We start from the raw sequence: 15,793 nt of genomic DNA on the forward strand, positions 1-15,793 counted from the left end.
AAAACCATAGGAAAGTAACAAACGTAGGCCAATTTCTTTTCCATAAATGTTGTTTCTCAAGCTATGGCCTGCGAAGAACTATCTGATCAGGTGGATCTAGCCTCTACTTTGTATTTTCTGTTATCTTTCATTATGTGCATATATTTAAACATATTTTTAATCTGTCCAAGTTGCACATCATACAAGCTGTTATCGCTTATATTCCAAAGGAAGTATGTAGGCATATATGTAAGGCTGTTGCAAAAGTAGGAAGAACCGACTTATGTAAGTACCTGTTTTATACTGTAAACAGAATTCTAAGGTAATTCAGGAAATCACAGAAACTGGAGATGCTGAGCTTTACCACAAAGTGAAAGTCATTGGGAAAAGTGAGAGTAGAGGACTACATGAATGTTAAGTTATGAACACCTGTGTAGTAACCAGAAAGGCAGAGAAGCACATGTAGAAGAATAGAATGAGGCAGAAAATGAGTAAAAATGATGAAAGAAGATCACCTAATTGTTTTTTTCCCAAAGTAAAATATATACTTTATGAAGATAACCAACAGTGTGCTAAGGTCACTCCATGATATCAACATTTGTTCTTGATGCTACGTGGATTTTATGTCAAAATTAACTAGATAGAGTTTTCCAGTCTGTGGACTGGAGGCAAGTACACCACAAACCCTAAAGGGCAGAGAAATCTGCCTGTGGGAGAGCCTTGTAATTAAAATATAGCTTGTGCTGTTAAAAACCAAAAACCTCTGAATATCTCTTTGAAAAACACAGCACATAATCGTAGAAATTTTCTTGCAATGTTTCCCTCATTATATCAGGAACGAGTAGTTTCTGATCAGATTGGATTCATACCGTAACTGTGGTTATACAAACCTGCCACATGCCTGCTGTGCAGTTTCCTGTAACTGTTGACTAGAGCTTGTATAATTTGTTTCAAGCAAAGTTTATTACTGTAGTTTGAAGTAAATTATCTACGGGACATACTCTGTGTTAGACATGCAGTGGCATTGCATTTCTGTGCTGACCTGTCTATTGCATATCATATCAAGTCCTCCTTTGTAGCATGAGGGTGCTCAGAGCATAACAGTTTCTGCATTGAAACAGAGCTGCCCAAACGAGAAGAGCAAAAGCAGGTCCAGTGACGGCACCCAGAGTCAGCCAGGAGTCCAGATGGCCAGATGAGTCCGTAGTCAGGCGACAGCTCCAGGCATGGCCCAAGACCAGCCACAGCACAGCTACTGAATAGCTCAGACAAGGACGCAGGGCAAGGCACTGAGCTTACGTGCAGCTCCCAGGCCAGTGGACCCTTGGCTGTGTGACTGGATGCTTCAGATGAGGTTCATAAAGGCATTTACAGCCTGCTGTTGTACTCAGGGCCCTGACACTCCTGTGGTTTGTCCATGCATGGTTCTTTTTCGTGAAGACAATGCTTCCTCTTACAGTAAGAGAGTACCTCCCTGCTAAATCTTAAGTCTCTACTAAAATGCACAAAAGGTTGTAAATATTTATTTTAACATGGACAAAGCAATACGTGTTCTCTTAAGTGAATTCTTGAAATAGCTGAACAATTTTAGCCTATGTGTTAAATCAGAAACATAGCATGGGAATTTTTATATTAAGATTGAAAATATTTCATGCAGTTAAGAACTAGATTTTTATAAAAGAAAGCATTAAGTAAAGAAGATGCTGATGTTATTTATAGTAGTCATAGCAACATAATTCTTGCTTTTGTACCATTCAGGCCTTTAGGGATTTAAGGAGAGGGAAGAGAGGGCAGGATTTTTTTTTCGAGAGCAAAGCTTACTCCAGCTTAGGTCGTCTGTGCTTTGCTTTAGCTTTTCTGTAGTTGTATCAGCCAAGTGTCCAGTTACTTTAGCATAATCACATCATGCTAGCAGGAGTAGCATTAGGGAAGACAATAGGCCCAATGGAGCAATTTTACAAATGTGGGTTGAGCACTTAGTTCCCTGCTGTTACTTATAGGATAAATTCTGAGAGGCCTGGTTCTTTCAAACCATTCTGTAAGAGAATTGAGATGCCTCAGTTGTGGTGAAAGGAATGTTCTGTGGGCCGTGAACCTAAAGTTACAGGACTTACCATTTTAATAGTTAAATTCTCTTTTGGATCTAGGCCAAAATAATTTTGCTCCAAAATACTATTTCATTTAACTAAGACGTCTAACTCTAAAGAGTTTATGATTATTTTTGAGGAACATAAGGAGTCTATTCTGAGTCGGACCTATTTTCAATTAGGAAGAAAGAACTGAAGGGACTTCCTAAGGCTCCATCAGGTTGCAGCAGGCCATCATCTTTTATAGATCCCAGTGAACCCGTTCATTGTTAAATTATCTACCAGTGCTTGGCATTTTTGCATTTGTGCTTGTGAACCTGATAGCATTTCGCAGCAGATATAGCTTTGTAGCTTTCTTAATGTCAGTAGTACTCTTCTGCTTTACAAGAATCTCTGCTCGCTCCTGTTCAACACTCTGCTCCCTAAGACAGCTCTTTATCTATGCTACTTACTAGAGGTCTGTATACAAAATTTAACTCAGTGGCCTAAAGAGAAAAAAAACCCGCCGTGTTTGAAAACTGATCTCATGCTGCCACCTGCAGACACAATGAAAGAATCTCAGAATTGCCCTACGGTCTTGTTAGCATACACATGCTGCAGGTTTTCTTTCTGCGTATTTCTTTCTATGCGTCTCCTGATGCGAGAAGATAGTAGGTAACGTTACCGCAGGATCCAGCAGCGTGCTTGCGAGGAGCAGTGGGGAAGTGTGTGGGGTGCCTTGGTACAGCTCTGCTCCCCAAGCGCTGGGGAGCAGCCGAGGAGATGGGGAGGAGCCGGCTGTGGAAGGGATTCTGCTTGTTGTACGCCTCTGCTGTTGCTGTATTCTGGGGGGCACCCACTACTACCTATGTTTCTCTGTCAGGACCAAGAAAACTTTAGGGAAAAGACCCAAAGCTGTTTTCAGTGTCACCAATTCTCGCTCATTGTGATGAAGACTTTATTCATGATGAGAAAAGTGTTTGGCATCAGATCGCAGCCTCAAACTGCTGCGAAGATAGATGCTTCTGACAGATGGCTACGTTAATTGGGTTTACATCCTGTGTGTGGCTCTAGCTTCACGTATGTATGCAATACAGGACTGTTGCTTTTTCAGTGGTCTTTCCTATAGTGTTTTCAGGAATTGTTCCAATGCTTCTATGAGATGATGGGTCTATTATTATTGCCCTTTTACAGAAAAAGAAGGGAGGCAACTCGCTGAGCTGGTGCAAATGCACTCTCCTCCCGCTAGGAAGACAGAAAACTGGGAAAAAAATGTGTAGCTGTCTGTGAAAAGTTTGTATGGGACATGCCCAGTGTAAGAGGCAGGGACAGAATTTATTTTTTATGGTGCCACTTAACCACAGTAACTATGAGACCAGGTTCTATCTTCCTGCACTCTGCTTGTATCGTTTGTGCACGCCTTTGGTAATCAATAGTGCAGCTGTCTGATAGGTGCGATCTCCTTCGCTGCCCAGCCTCAGCGTATGCCCTCAGCTGGCCTCTCCCAGGCACTAACTGAAGGTGACCCTCAATGGAAAATACCATAAGAGCTTTGAAAACTGCAGTAGAGCATGTATGTGTAAGGTGTGGGTTGCAGCTGAATTCAGCACTCCCACTCGGTGGCAGGGTTTTCAGGCATAAAATGGTGTATTGGCCATGGCTGGTTTAACAGGCTGACTGCTAATGCTGATGTAGTCTTTGAGAGTGGCTTTTGGCTGATCCTTTCCACCTCTCTGGGCTAGCATGTGCCCAAAAACCTGTCCTGTTTCCTCTTCCCTCCCCACAGCTGCATGGTTGTAAAGCAGCAGGAGCCTACTGTAAGTCTGTCCTTGCATTTCCACTGTGCGGTGGGGAGAAAGAGCAACGCTGCTGCCAGGAGAAAGGGTGAGATGAGGCTGCTGAGCTGGGGCCTGCTGCGGGCGCTGGGGCGAGAGTGGCTGGAGGAGCCGACCTCTGCCAGGGCTGCTTAGCAAGTGGGAACTGAAAAGTAGGTAGGGGAGCAAAATTAGCCAGCCTGTTCATTAGTCACCTCTGCTGTGACCTGACTTCGGCACCCTCGTCAGGCTTTGCATCTGGTCCCTTAGCAGGTAACTCTACCTCTCAAATCCAGCAGGCTGCCTTTAATACGCTTTCAGAAGTAGATTCAAGGAACGAATTGAAGAAATTCAAGGAATTAATTGAAACACAAAAGTGAATGATGCCTGTTCCAGATAGAGATATGTTAGGAATGATCAGCTCCTTTTTTTCCCTGTATCTTTCTGAAATAGAGAACAAAAGATAAATAGAAAACCAAAAGATCACTGCAGTAGAACAGAAATGACTGAGTTGCTCTTGGAGAGAGAGGCTAGTGTGATTTTGGTTGCTATAGAAATAGAAACGGAGAGCTCTAAAACATGCATCTGAAGTAAACAGAATTTCAAGAAGGCAAACAATTAATTATGTATATATTTAAACATATTAAATGGACTAATAGAAGATAGACATTCCAAGCTCCAGACTTTTTTCTTCATTCTGCCTTATATTAAACGCTACACTTCTGCTTCTATCAATGCAAAAAAGAATAAATGCATATTCCTGGCGTGCCCTGTTAGACCTATGGTTAGAGAAAACTATGAAAACACAGTACTGCTCATGAATTACTCCATAAACAACTTCTCCATTGTTCCATGTAGGACGCTGTTTAAGCCATTACATTCCATAAATTTCAGGGTATAAACTGAAAAAAGAAATCTCTATGAGAAATCTAGCTTTATGAATAATATTTAAAAAGAATTATTAAGTTGGTTGGCAGTTGAATTTTGAAATCTAAAAATGAATAAATAAGCTTTTAATTAATAAAAATATTCTAGTGCTAAGTGTTGTAATTCTTTGTGTATTCTAACCTATAATATGAAATTCATACCATAGTTAGTAGAGTAAGGCTTATTGTAAATGAGAATTAGTTTGGTAACTGTTACTTGGAACAAAATGTGTTCCTATGGATAAATGAAATCTGGATTATTATTCTACCTGGCAAAACACTAGAAAAAATATTTCAGCATCCATCTTTTTGATAAAGAATTTGAAATGTTCTGTTTCAGTAGGGTCAGTCGTATTCCATCAAAATGAGAAGGTCACTGTTTTCTTTGACTTGTCTAATTGTTTTAATTTCTCAAATGTAATTTAATGTGAAAAAAGAGGTAAAGAAAGCTGGTTTAAAATAGTTAGCTAACGTTAAAATTTAGTGAAATATTTAAAATATTTAATTTCAACTTCAGTGAAAATGTTCTTAAATTAGTACTTGTATATTAAGATTTTCAAGTTCTGTTCAATCCCAAATAGATTAATTTGTTTTCCCTTTTCAGATTCTGAACCAAAGAATTGTATATATTTTACCCACGTGGTGGAATAAGCTTATGTTTTCATCAGTCTTTTCAAGAAAGACCTAAAGCAAATTGAATCTAGTCCGTGTTCTTGAAACTCATCAAACACAAAATTTAAAAAGCATTTTTCTTTAATCTCTTTTAGATGACACAACCTATAGCTTAATGTGATCTGATTTGGAAAAAGAAAAAACGTGCAACTGTTGCTACATTTGTACATTTGCCCTTGTATTTCTGCCTGGTTGTTTAAGCTTCTCGTTTTGCCACTGTGGCTTAGTTTATGTAACGGCTGACGTGCCAGCTGTGATTTGCATTTCACGCTTTTTATTGGTTCAGTAGATGTTTCTGACAGTGAGAGCAGCTTGATGTATTGTTAAGGTCTGGGGGTTGTGTAATGGACGATAAAAACGTATTAGTAAGCAGTCTGTTCAACTGCGCTATAAGGCATAGAAATACCAAGCGTTCTCGCGGAGAAGCAGTTTTCAGCGTCGTGACAAGCATGTGTTGTACCAGTCGCTTTTCTTTTGAGCTGTTTATTGTATATGTGGCAACTGTATTCAGGGGTCACTTCAACTGGCTCACAGCAGGAGTAGCTATCCTAAGCTAGAAGTGCCTGTTAGGGCACCGCACCGCGTTTGGTGTAGTGGAGGTCACTGTGAGCTGGAAAATATTTGATGGAATATGGTGCATGACGCAGACTGTGCTTCTAGGGAGTGATGCAGTAGGAAGCTGGACACGGCTTTGGACATGATTTTCAGAACTGGCACAAAATATGTATTAGCGATTTCCTTTTTCCTTTGAACTCAGCTGGTGGACATGTAGTACATAGCGTATGTGAGATGGTAAAGCGTACTTTGTCATTTGTTAATGGTTTGTAAATCATTGTACACGCATGAGGCAATAATTTCTCTTCGATGGCTTTTCACGAAGACAGCGCTTTCCAAATGCTTATCAAAAAGAGAAAAGCTGTCTGTTCCTGTAAAATTAGTTTTTTGTAAGCACAAAAGAGGAGACTGTGAGCCGGTAAGAGTATACGGCATGGACCATCGCACTCGAATCAGCTGAGCAAAGACAGGGAGTGCTTTGCTGTACACATAAGTAAAAGCCACTGAGATTTCTTAACAATTCTAAACCTTTTTCACACAAGAAATGCTTAGGATTACAGAATATGAATAAAATAATGCCACCACAACTGTTATAGGTACCTTACTGTCTTGCAAACAGGAAAACTTAAGCAAGAAGAAACTTGGCTCCTGTAATGGGCTGGATGCAAAAGAACAAGATTTTCAAAGGTAGTTAAATAGAAATGTAAGCATATTTAAGTATAATACATTTTGAGGCGTTATTAGGATTTTCAGAAGCAGCCAGGGGCTTACCCACCACCAGTTTAAGTGAGCGTTAGGCAGGTTGGCCTAGGTTCTTATAGGTAAATGCACTGGGGTATAAAAACTCAAAAGATGCCTAGCTTGAGGACTTAGGCACCAAAATGACCTTTAAGCCCCATCAGCCTCAAAAGAATACGCTTAGGGACTATCTAACTTCAGTTAAGTGCCTTTTCCTTTGTGCTGGCTGTGTGGGTGGCTTGGGCCGCCCTGCGACAGCCCGAGGGCTGAGCCCCGAAGCCCTGACAGGAAAGCCAGCACGGGGCCTGCCCTGCCGGCAGCCTCCGTCCAGGCCCAAGGGCGCTGCCAGAGGGCTCCTGCCTCCTCGTGTGCAAACACATCAAACCTCGTCTCTTTATCCTCTTCTGAATGAGTGTTTGCCCCCCTGGGCCACCGGCCTCCCTAATGAGTGCTTCATTACTGGCCTGTAGAAATTCTCACAGGGGCGTACGTCGCTGCTTTTAGAGCTTAATATCAACGCTTTTTCTGTAGGGGAAGGCATGAATGCCTAGTGGGAAGAATCATGTACGTGGGCCTGTTGCTTAATGGGCACGCAAGAGATTCCTATCACGTTTCAGGTCCTCCCCCCACACGCCCCTTTCCCGTCCAATTTTTGTCCAGTAGCATTTCCACAACTAGTTAAACAAGACTGGGACAAGATTCATGCCTGTACGCTAACCGCCTGGCATGCAAGCAGGCAGCTTACCTGTGATAAGGTTCTCAATTTCAGTGGTCATGAACTGGCAGATACAGAGTGAAAAACGCTGACTTACACTCTGTGGAGGTTGTTGCAATCAACAATATTGTGCATATAGTCTGTACTACATGATTACTATTTTTGTAAACACACAACTGTCGACATTTGCTTCGAGTGCCATCTAGTGGGCTGTAGTTTTATTTTTGGGGTAGATAATGTTCTTGTTCCAATAAGGAAATTTTAAGCCTGTATATTTGTATGCATAGATTTCAATATTGCTTTCTGTGCACTGCTCTGTATTTCAGGAATAATTCATTGGCAGATATTTTATGCTCATTTCTGAGGTGCAATGCGGAGATAAATTAGAAGTTGAAACACATCATAGAAGAATAAGCAGAGCTATACACATACAAGAAGACCGTGTGGTGAGTGTTTGTCTTTTCCTTTAATGGAGTATTCTGGGATAGAGTATACATTTTCTAACCTTTATAAATTGTACAGTTGCTTGTTTGAACTTGGAAGTACTGCCAAGTGCTGTATCTTGTTCTACCTGTATCTTTCTGGGTAAATGGTGGAAAAACTGTATTCTCCCATTCAGAGAATTTTGTGCATTTTGAACTCAAGATAAAACCTCTGTTTCACATTTTAAAATGCTAATCTAGACCCCTTCTTTTTGTTTTTCCAGACCACTGGTGTTTGTTGTTTCCTCATTGGTCAAGCTGGCTCAAGGGTCTGTAAGTAAAAAACCTTCTTTTTTGTCGTCGTTTTTAACTCCTGACTTATGTTGATAAAGTACTGTGGGCAAATACCATGAAGCAAAAACCTCAATGTTTGTGGGTAAAGTATGGGATCTGTTATATAAATACAGCTGATTTTTTTTCAGCTGTTGGCCCGGCTTGCTTGTCTCAGTACTTGTACTGATATAACAAAAGGTATAAATCTTTACTCTAACCCTAACCTCATTAGTGGTGCCTGGGGAGGGGGGGGTTACCTAAGGAGGTTCTGTGGATGAGCCACTGGCTATTCCTGTATGTTGTCCTTGCTCAAGGCCAGATGCTCCTGCTGGGACCCGTCGTTCTGCTGAACCTAACTCTGACCCTAACCAGTTCAGAGGCAGGGACGTTACTTGCAGAGAAACTGGATGAGCCGCTGGCTGTTCCCCAGTGGTGCCCTCCGCCTCCCAAAAATTGGATGGTGTGAGAAGAAAGTCAACTCTGGGACTTTTTATTTTTCTAACCCCAGTCCTTTCCGATCTCGTTTCTCAAATGCATGTTGCATTCTCTTTTTTCGGATAGAAGGCAGCTTGTTAGTTTGGTGCACATATAAGCCTTCACCATGCTCCTTTGGAGTCCATTCTGCATTTGGGCCTTGGCTGCTGAGTGTTTAAGGCTCATGGTTATTTTCACTGTGGATGGACAAACACTGAGATTGCTGACCTTACTGAGGATTCACTGACCAGTCTTTTGTGCTTAAAAATGACTTCCAATATGCTTTAAAAGGCCATCCTTCCTGCAACTGTTGTATTGCACCCTGTGGCCATTCCCTGTACAATACCATCTCTTGCCATTTTTGAGCTTTATGCAGAGGTTGTTGAGCTTGAGCTGTAGTGACTCTGTGGTGACTTGGATGGCCTTGAGACTGAGCCCACAAAGTGCACTAAACCAACAGCTAGCACAGCGGAAGCGCTATGCAGTTGGTTTTGGCCTTTCAAAGAAGTGGGCCGTTTTCCAGATGTCCACATGCACTCGTGATCGGCTCCATGAGAGACTTGGGCCTGCGCTGAAAGTCTGCGCTGGTTCAAAGGGTGCAGAGAAGGAGTAGTGATGAATGTTTATTGTGCTCGGAAATGGCAATCTTTGTTTCAGACTTGTCAAATAAATATTTTAAAAGACCCGTTTGAAAATACCCTGGCATTTGTTAATGGAACTGAAGCAAATTGGAAGCCATGAGAGTTTGCATTTTCTCCATTTGTGCAAATGTAATAAGTAAGCAGAAGGGAAGGTCTTTCCTGTCTCAATGTTTGTCAGTTTATTCCTGATGGTGTAATAAACAATGTTCCCTAGGATTTTTAAGAGAGAGACTGCGGAGCTCTGAGCATTAACATTTTAGATGTATTGAATTATCTAGACTGAATGTGAAAAATGTCATTGCCTACTGAGCAGTTAATGCACCCATCAGTTAGGGCACAAACTGTTGTCTTTTGGAAACCAGAGGAGACAGAACTCAATATCGTTCAGGTGGCCTGTAATTGCTTTGTTTTGCACAACACTGCATGAAGTGACTGAGTCCCAAAGCTGAAAGTGTAGTAATAAAGATCTTAAATGGGTTTGCATGTGGAGCAAAGAACGCTAAGCATCTGAAATTTGGTAACAGAAGCTGCTTAAGCACACTCCATTTTAGTGGTAAAGTTTTTTTTTTTCCCAGTAGTTAAGATGTGGTTTCCTAAATGGGGAAAAAAAAATTAGAAACAAAAAATATTGTTGCTTTGCTTTGTAGGTAGGCGCATCGCCATGTAGCAGTATTCTAGTATTTTGGGCCATTATATGAGTCTTGAGCTGGCCACTCCTTAGCGTCAGTATGTTGCGACATTAGTAACTACATCAGATAGAGAAATGAGAGGTATCAAATAAGCGGCAATGATAGGGTTCAGAATTTAGCTAAGAGCAGTGCAAAATTTCAGGATCTTTTCTTTACTCACAGAAATTCAGTTTCTGTGGCACTGGGAATGGCTGACACCTAGGGAAAGAGAATTAATTAATTAGGTAACAAATCATGGTTGAGAACCTGCTCTGCCATCTCTTCCTGCCATGCTGGTTATGTTTGAGAGGTGTTGGCCACACAAAGCATCCTCACTCAGGGCAAGCATACTGCCAAGTAAGGGCCCAAGCAGTCACTTGGATAGCTAGCATTTAAGGCTGCTGTATGTTCGCTGTCCTAATGTATGAGCTCGCTACAGCTTTCTGAGGAAAAGAAGTTCTTCTAATATAGCTTTATGGACCGTAAGATAATGATTGCTGTTCTGGATGTCTCCCCATTCAGTATGCCAAAGCAGTGAATTGCTCCATAAAGTCACTTACCTGCATAGTGTCAGTGAAGAAAGAGGAAGTCGGTTTACTTGGCTTACTATTATAAATTGTCCTTCAGAAAAGTGTGTCTCTGTCCGTTGATTATGCATGAAGCAAAGGTGCTGAGCTGAATTGCCCTGCTAAGCCAGATGGCTACTGTGCTGGCACTGTGATGGCTAATCTGCTTAAACTAGGCGGTGTCAATGCTGTTGCTGCCTTATTTGAAGTCAAAATTAGCACTATTTTTGCTGAATTGCCACTATTTGCCAACAAGCTGAAGCAGGAAAAACAGAAAGGTAAGTTAATCTGTCTGTGCTTGTAATAGTGGCTACAAACTTGAATAATGCTATGTTAGCATATCTAAAAGGTGGTTCTTGCTTGTAGGCACTATCACAGAGTAGCAGAGGTGTTCAAGAGCGCAGGGGGCTCTTTGCAGGTGAGCATACTGTTAAGGACACCCCATGCTGCTACTGCACCCTCTGGCAAACCTGTCACAGAACAGCTGCTTGGAAATACCGCGTGCTTCCCAGTGAGAGCAAACAGCCAAACTCCAGCTGGACCACACTCTGCCTTCAGTTATCAGTAAGCAACTCTTAGCTCGTCTGCTTCTATATTATGTCCTATATTAAGTACTATTATTATGTCCAATATTAAACACTATTATTATGTCCATCCCAACCTTGTTACACTTTAGTTTTAAAATATGTTTTTTTCATTAACATAGTGGTCTCGCTCTCTAGGCTGGCTACAAGATTTTACTTTTAGTCACTTTTCTACAGCATTAGCTGCTGCAATGGGTCCCCCTAACTGCTGTACTTTTCTGTGTGATTACTAATGAAGTACTGCTCATCCCTGCAGCATACCTAAACAGTCTTCTGGTATCAAAAAATACTAGTTCAAAGTTTCACAGACTGTGAAAACTGATTTTTAAGAATTTTGTATTCATGTATCACCAGGCTTTAAAAATGTGCTATTTTAAATAGTTTGTCTTTTATTTAAAAAAAAAACAAACAAACAGAATGAGAGTAATACAGCGTAAGTTGAATAACAATGCTAAGTTATCTAAACAGCAACAGACTCTAACTTGGTTCAACAAAAACCTTAATGCAAGTAATTTCCAAGTGGAAATAACGACTGGCTTTAGTAAAATTCAGCTCATTCCAGAAATCCCATTAGCTTGAACAGGACTAAAATATGAATAAGAGAATGACATGACTCCTTATATTGTTTAGTGCATGGTTTTGGGTCTGTATAATCATACTAGTTGAACAGAATCTCATGCAACAAGTATAAATTTCATAGTAAAGATGTCTTTATTCCAAAATAATAATGTGTTAGCCAGACAGCTACAAAACATCTACACAAGACTTTGGTAAGAAGTATTCATGGTAGCTTTTTCATAATTCCACAGCAAACAAAAACAACAAAGGAAATCTAAAAATGGAATCGAAGAAAATTTTGTTGTAACTTGTATGCTGCACATACAGAATCCTACTGTACATTTATTAAGCCCCTAACTTTTCTTTTTTTTTATTATGTGTAAAGTTTCTACAGTTCATATGTTAAAAAAAAACATACACACAATGCTAAAATCTGATATTTGAGGTCTACAAAACTGGAGTGATATCTGTGCTTTCAGTTCAGCAGTATTATTTATGAGATATTATTTAGAGATAACAGTTCGCATTTTTATTGATTGATAATCAGTGGCTATTACACTACTAGAAAATTTAAAGCAACAATGCAACCTACATGTTGTATATCAGAGCTTTTTTTTCTGAATAGAAAATGAATCTCTTTTTTTCTTCATTTGTTTTTGTTTGTTTTTTTTTTACAAAATGTAACAAGCTTAAATTTTTTTTTGTGTCAAGTTGGAAGAAAGACAAGTGACTTGTAAAATGTTTCAACAGAAAAACTGTAAAAAGCTGAACTCAGGCAGGAATGATCACACATTTCTGAACAAGTGCAATCTACTTTGTCATTGCATGTATTAATTAATTAACAAAGAGGAAAAAAAAACCCCAACAACATTCATAACTTTAATGAGCCTAAGAGAAATGACTGGAAATCACACTGAGCAGCCTCCTAACTAAGAGAAAATAAAGTATATGGAGAGTCAATTGGGTAAGAACCACAGTGAAAGGAATACCAGATTTTTAATGGACATTTTTGTGGGCACGTTCAAAAAAAAAAAATGTTACATATTTCATACCATACCTAAAGTACTTATTTAAATTATGTAGACTTTGGCAAAGGGAGTAATTAAAAAGACAAAAGAACTCGATGAACTGGAACACACATGAAAACTGAAGCTAACTTAGTACTGTAATTGGTTATTTAAAGAAGCGGGCATGGTCTTGCAGGATCAACATGAACAGTGCGGTAAGGGTTGAGGCAATGATAAAATATAGTTCCTAAAGTCACAGCGTTTTTTTTTTTTTTTCTCCATTCAAGAGATACTTGCTTCTTCCACTTCCTTCCCCACCCAAGCTCTTATAGTCTGTCACAGATTCATAGCCTAAGCTTTTTTTTTTTTTTTAAATGACTACCCTCAGCTGGTATACCTCTGTCAGACTGGACAAGAGAGGCGCCACAGAGACCGTTGGTGGATTTTGTTTTGCATGTGGAGCACTGCCCTAGCTGTGTGCCTGGCATTAATCTCTGTAGACACTTTCTCTGCAACCGTTTCTTCACCTGATGTGCTTGGCTGGTCATTGTGCCAGTATCTGTATCGTCGTCTCATTCCACTTAACTTTTTTTTTTTTTTGGTCAAAAAAAATGGTGATGTGCAAGGTAAGATCATAAATATATTAATTAGGGACAGCAGTCTAGTTGGTGCACTGTAATGACAGTGCTACAGAGACACACTGCAGAATTTATTTTCAACAAGCACAAAGAGGTAAGCTATCTGAAATATTACTATTATTACAAGAACCAAGCTGTGCAAAATGTAAAGAAGTGTTTGGTTTTAGCATTAAACCTTCCCCCGCCCCCCCACCCCGCCCCCCAGTTTGGTTCACTATGGGCTTGCACCCATTTCACTTAGCAGCAGTGGGCAAGGCTAAGCACTGCAGTTGGTTCCATCATTTCACTGGCCTACCCTCACTCCAGGTCTTTAAAAAAAAAAACAAAAAAAACAAAAAAAAAGCTGTTAAAAACCTGTGAGGGGGTGGGATGCGACAGCTGTGGAATTCCTGAGCAGCTCTTGCAGTGTTCGGTGGAAAAATGATGATGAAGAGCCCTACAGTGTATTGCAACCAGCCAGTGACTCTGTACCAGCTAGATACGGGGAAGTAATGAGAGGATTCCCAGAGTAGTGATAATAAAAGTTGAATAGCCTCACTAACTGGCTTGTGGTTCAAATGCAATGCGGACACTTAAAACCTGGGTGTCAGGTTATGAGGACTGTGAACAAGTGTTACAGATGTGAATAAATTATTTAAGGCTGGTTTAAAGAGACTATAATTTTTTCCATTCATTTCTCTCAAACTTTTTTTAAGTGTTTTCATCAACAGTCTTTATTTTCAGTGCATTGTTATTATTTACATAGCAATAATAGTGTGTATGCTGTCTTTACTGGACAAAAAAAAAAAAAAAGAAAGATAACTCATCACCTTTATCTCTCATCTCAAATGTTAAATTTTTAAACTTACAAGGCATCTTTATATTTCAATACCATGTGAGGCCCAAGGTCTCTCTAGTCCTATACCTGAACACCAGTAGGGATGAGAGCTAAATTCTGCAGAACAGGTATAAAATAGCAAAAGCAGTTAGAACTGATAAGGTGCTATTTTCTAATCTCAGGCAGTTTGTTAATAGCCAAGGTGATCAGGGAAGAAAGACATTTATCCTGGCTACTCTATCTATAGACTACAGTCCTGCATTCTCACAAATTTAGTAATTTTTAGATCTTCCTAAACTCCAATATAAAAAAAACATAAATGACACTTAACTTACTGCCATAAATATATTCTTGTGACAATCTGTAATTACTATTTTAAGAGTCTGTCCTTGTTTCATTTCAGAGACTCCCTTCCCTTTGATAGAAGGGCTGCATGAGACCTTGGCTCACCTTCTCTCTACTATTTTTTATTATTATTTTATAAACCTCGACTCTCTTTACCTGTGATTAAACGAAACCTAATTTTTACTCTCTCCCATGGGGAAGTCTTTCCATGACACAACTATTGCAGCTGACTGTGTTTGGACTAATTTTATTAGTTCTGTATCCATTTTGAGAGGGAGTGGATGGACTAAATATAAGAATATGGCATCTAAATATCTAAAGAAAGACATTCACATGTTTTCTTTGTGTGCTGTTTTGACTATGACTATACAGTGGGCAGACATCATTACTAAGCTGCACGAATTATTTCCTTTTTAAATCTTAAAGAAACAAGATCATTTTTGCATGGACAATAACATCCATGTGAAGAAAAGTATATAGGATAATTATTATAACTATCAGTAGTGTGAAAAGATAAATATGCACCTTTAAAATTATTGAACCAGCATTACTGAAATTATTCCTTGGCATAGTTATGTAATCACATAGGCACTGCTTTGGATTTTTGAAATCAAATCAAGAGAGCAACCCTTCCACATATGAAACATGTCACTTTAACTTAGTTGTGTTAATATGCATGCATCCCGTGTCTTTACAAGTAGTATTTCTATATGGCTATTCCATGTCCACAGGTATATCTGTATTTCAGTTAAATGATTCACAATGACTTACTATTTTTATGCATTAAGGGCTAGCTGGAGTATCAAAGATTTACTCTCAGCATAAATCTGTGAGGAAATATTTATAAAATACATTTCTTGCACCAGCAAGACTAAAAAGCAAACCACACTGCAAAAATGAAATCTAATATACACTTTATATAATTTTTTTGTTTTAAAAACCAGACCAAGGTTGACTTTCTATTTAGCTCAGAGTGCATCACTTGGAAGCCTCCTCTTTTGCTAACAAGGATGAACATTACATGCCCTTAGCTCCTTTTTGTCTCTGCAGCTAGTAAACTGAGTGGTTTTGGACCTCTTCTTTACTATCATGTAACGTTCTTGAATTCCACCTCCACACAGTGTAGAACATTCTGTCCAAGCAGTCCATGGTTTCAGTCTACAAACTGAAAAAAAAAGTTACTTGATTCAGTTTCCAGTATTTCAGTCTACCCTGCATATCTCAATACATTATACCATTTATGCATGTATACACACTTACATTTTTTTTTGCATA

At 39.5% G+C, this 15,793-nt stretch overlaps 1 protein-coding gene and 1 long non-coding RNA gene across 3 annotated transcripts in view; one reads left to right on the forward strand and one right to left on the reverse strand.

The window, feature by feature from the left end:
• The window catches only part of LOC104147431 (uncharacterized), a 170,494-nt gene that overhangs the window by 100,138 nt on the left and 54,563 nt on the right, over positions 1 to 15,793 (forward strand). For both annotated transcript variants that reach the window (XR_011141396.1, XR_011141397.1), the window contains exons 3-5: positions 7,792 to 7,911; positions 8,172 to 8,220; positions 10,936 to 11,133. This is a non-coding gene — a long non-coding RNA (uncharacterized lncRNA). The remainder of the gene's footprint in view (positions 1 to 7,791; positions 7,912 to 8,171; positions 8,221 to 10,935; positions 11,134 to 15,793) is intronic.
• SPON1 (spondin 1) overlaps positions 11,846 to 15,793 on the reverse strand; it is a 204,618-nt gene continuing 200,670 nt past the window's right edge. The window contains exon 16 of the mRNA XM_068945201.1: positions 11,846 to 15,683. Within this exon, the coding sequence (XP_068801302.1) occupies positions 15,520 to 15,683 (164 nt within the window). The 3' untranslated portion in view covers positions 11,846 to 15,519. The remainder of the gene's footprint in view (positions 15,684 to 15,793) is intronic.

Source organism: Struthio camelus, chromosome 5 (genome assembly GCF_040807025.1).
Source record: "Struthio camelus isolate bStrCam1 chromosome 5, bStrCam1.hap1, whole genome shotgun sequence".
In the NCBI taxonomy this organism is placed as follows: Eukaryota; Metazoa; Chordata; class Aves; order Struthioniformes; family Struthionidae; genus Struthio; species Struthio camelus.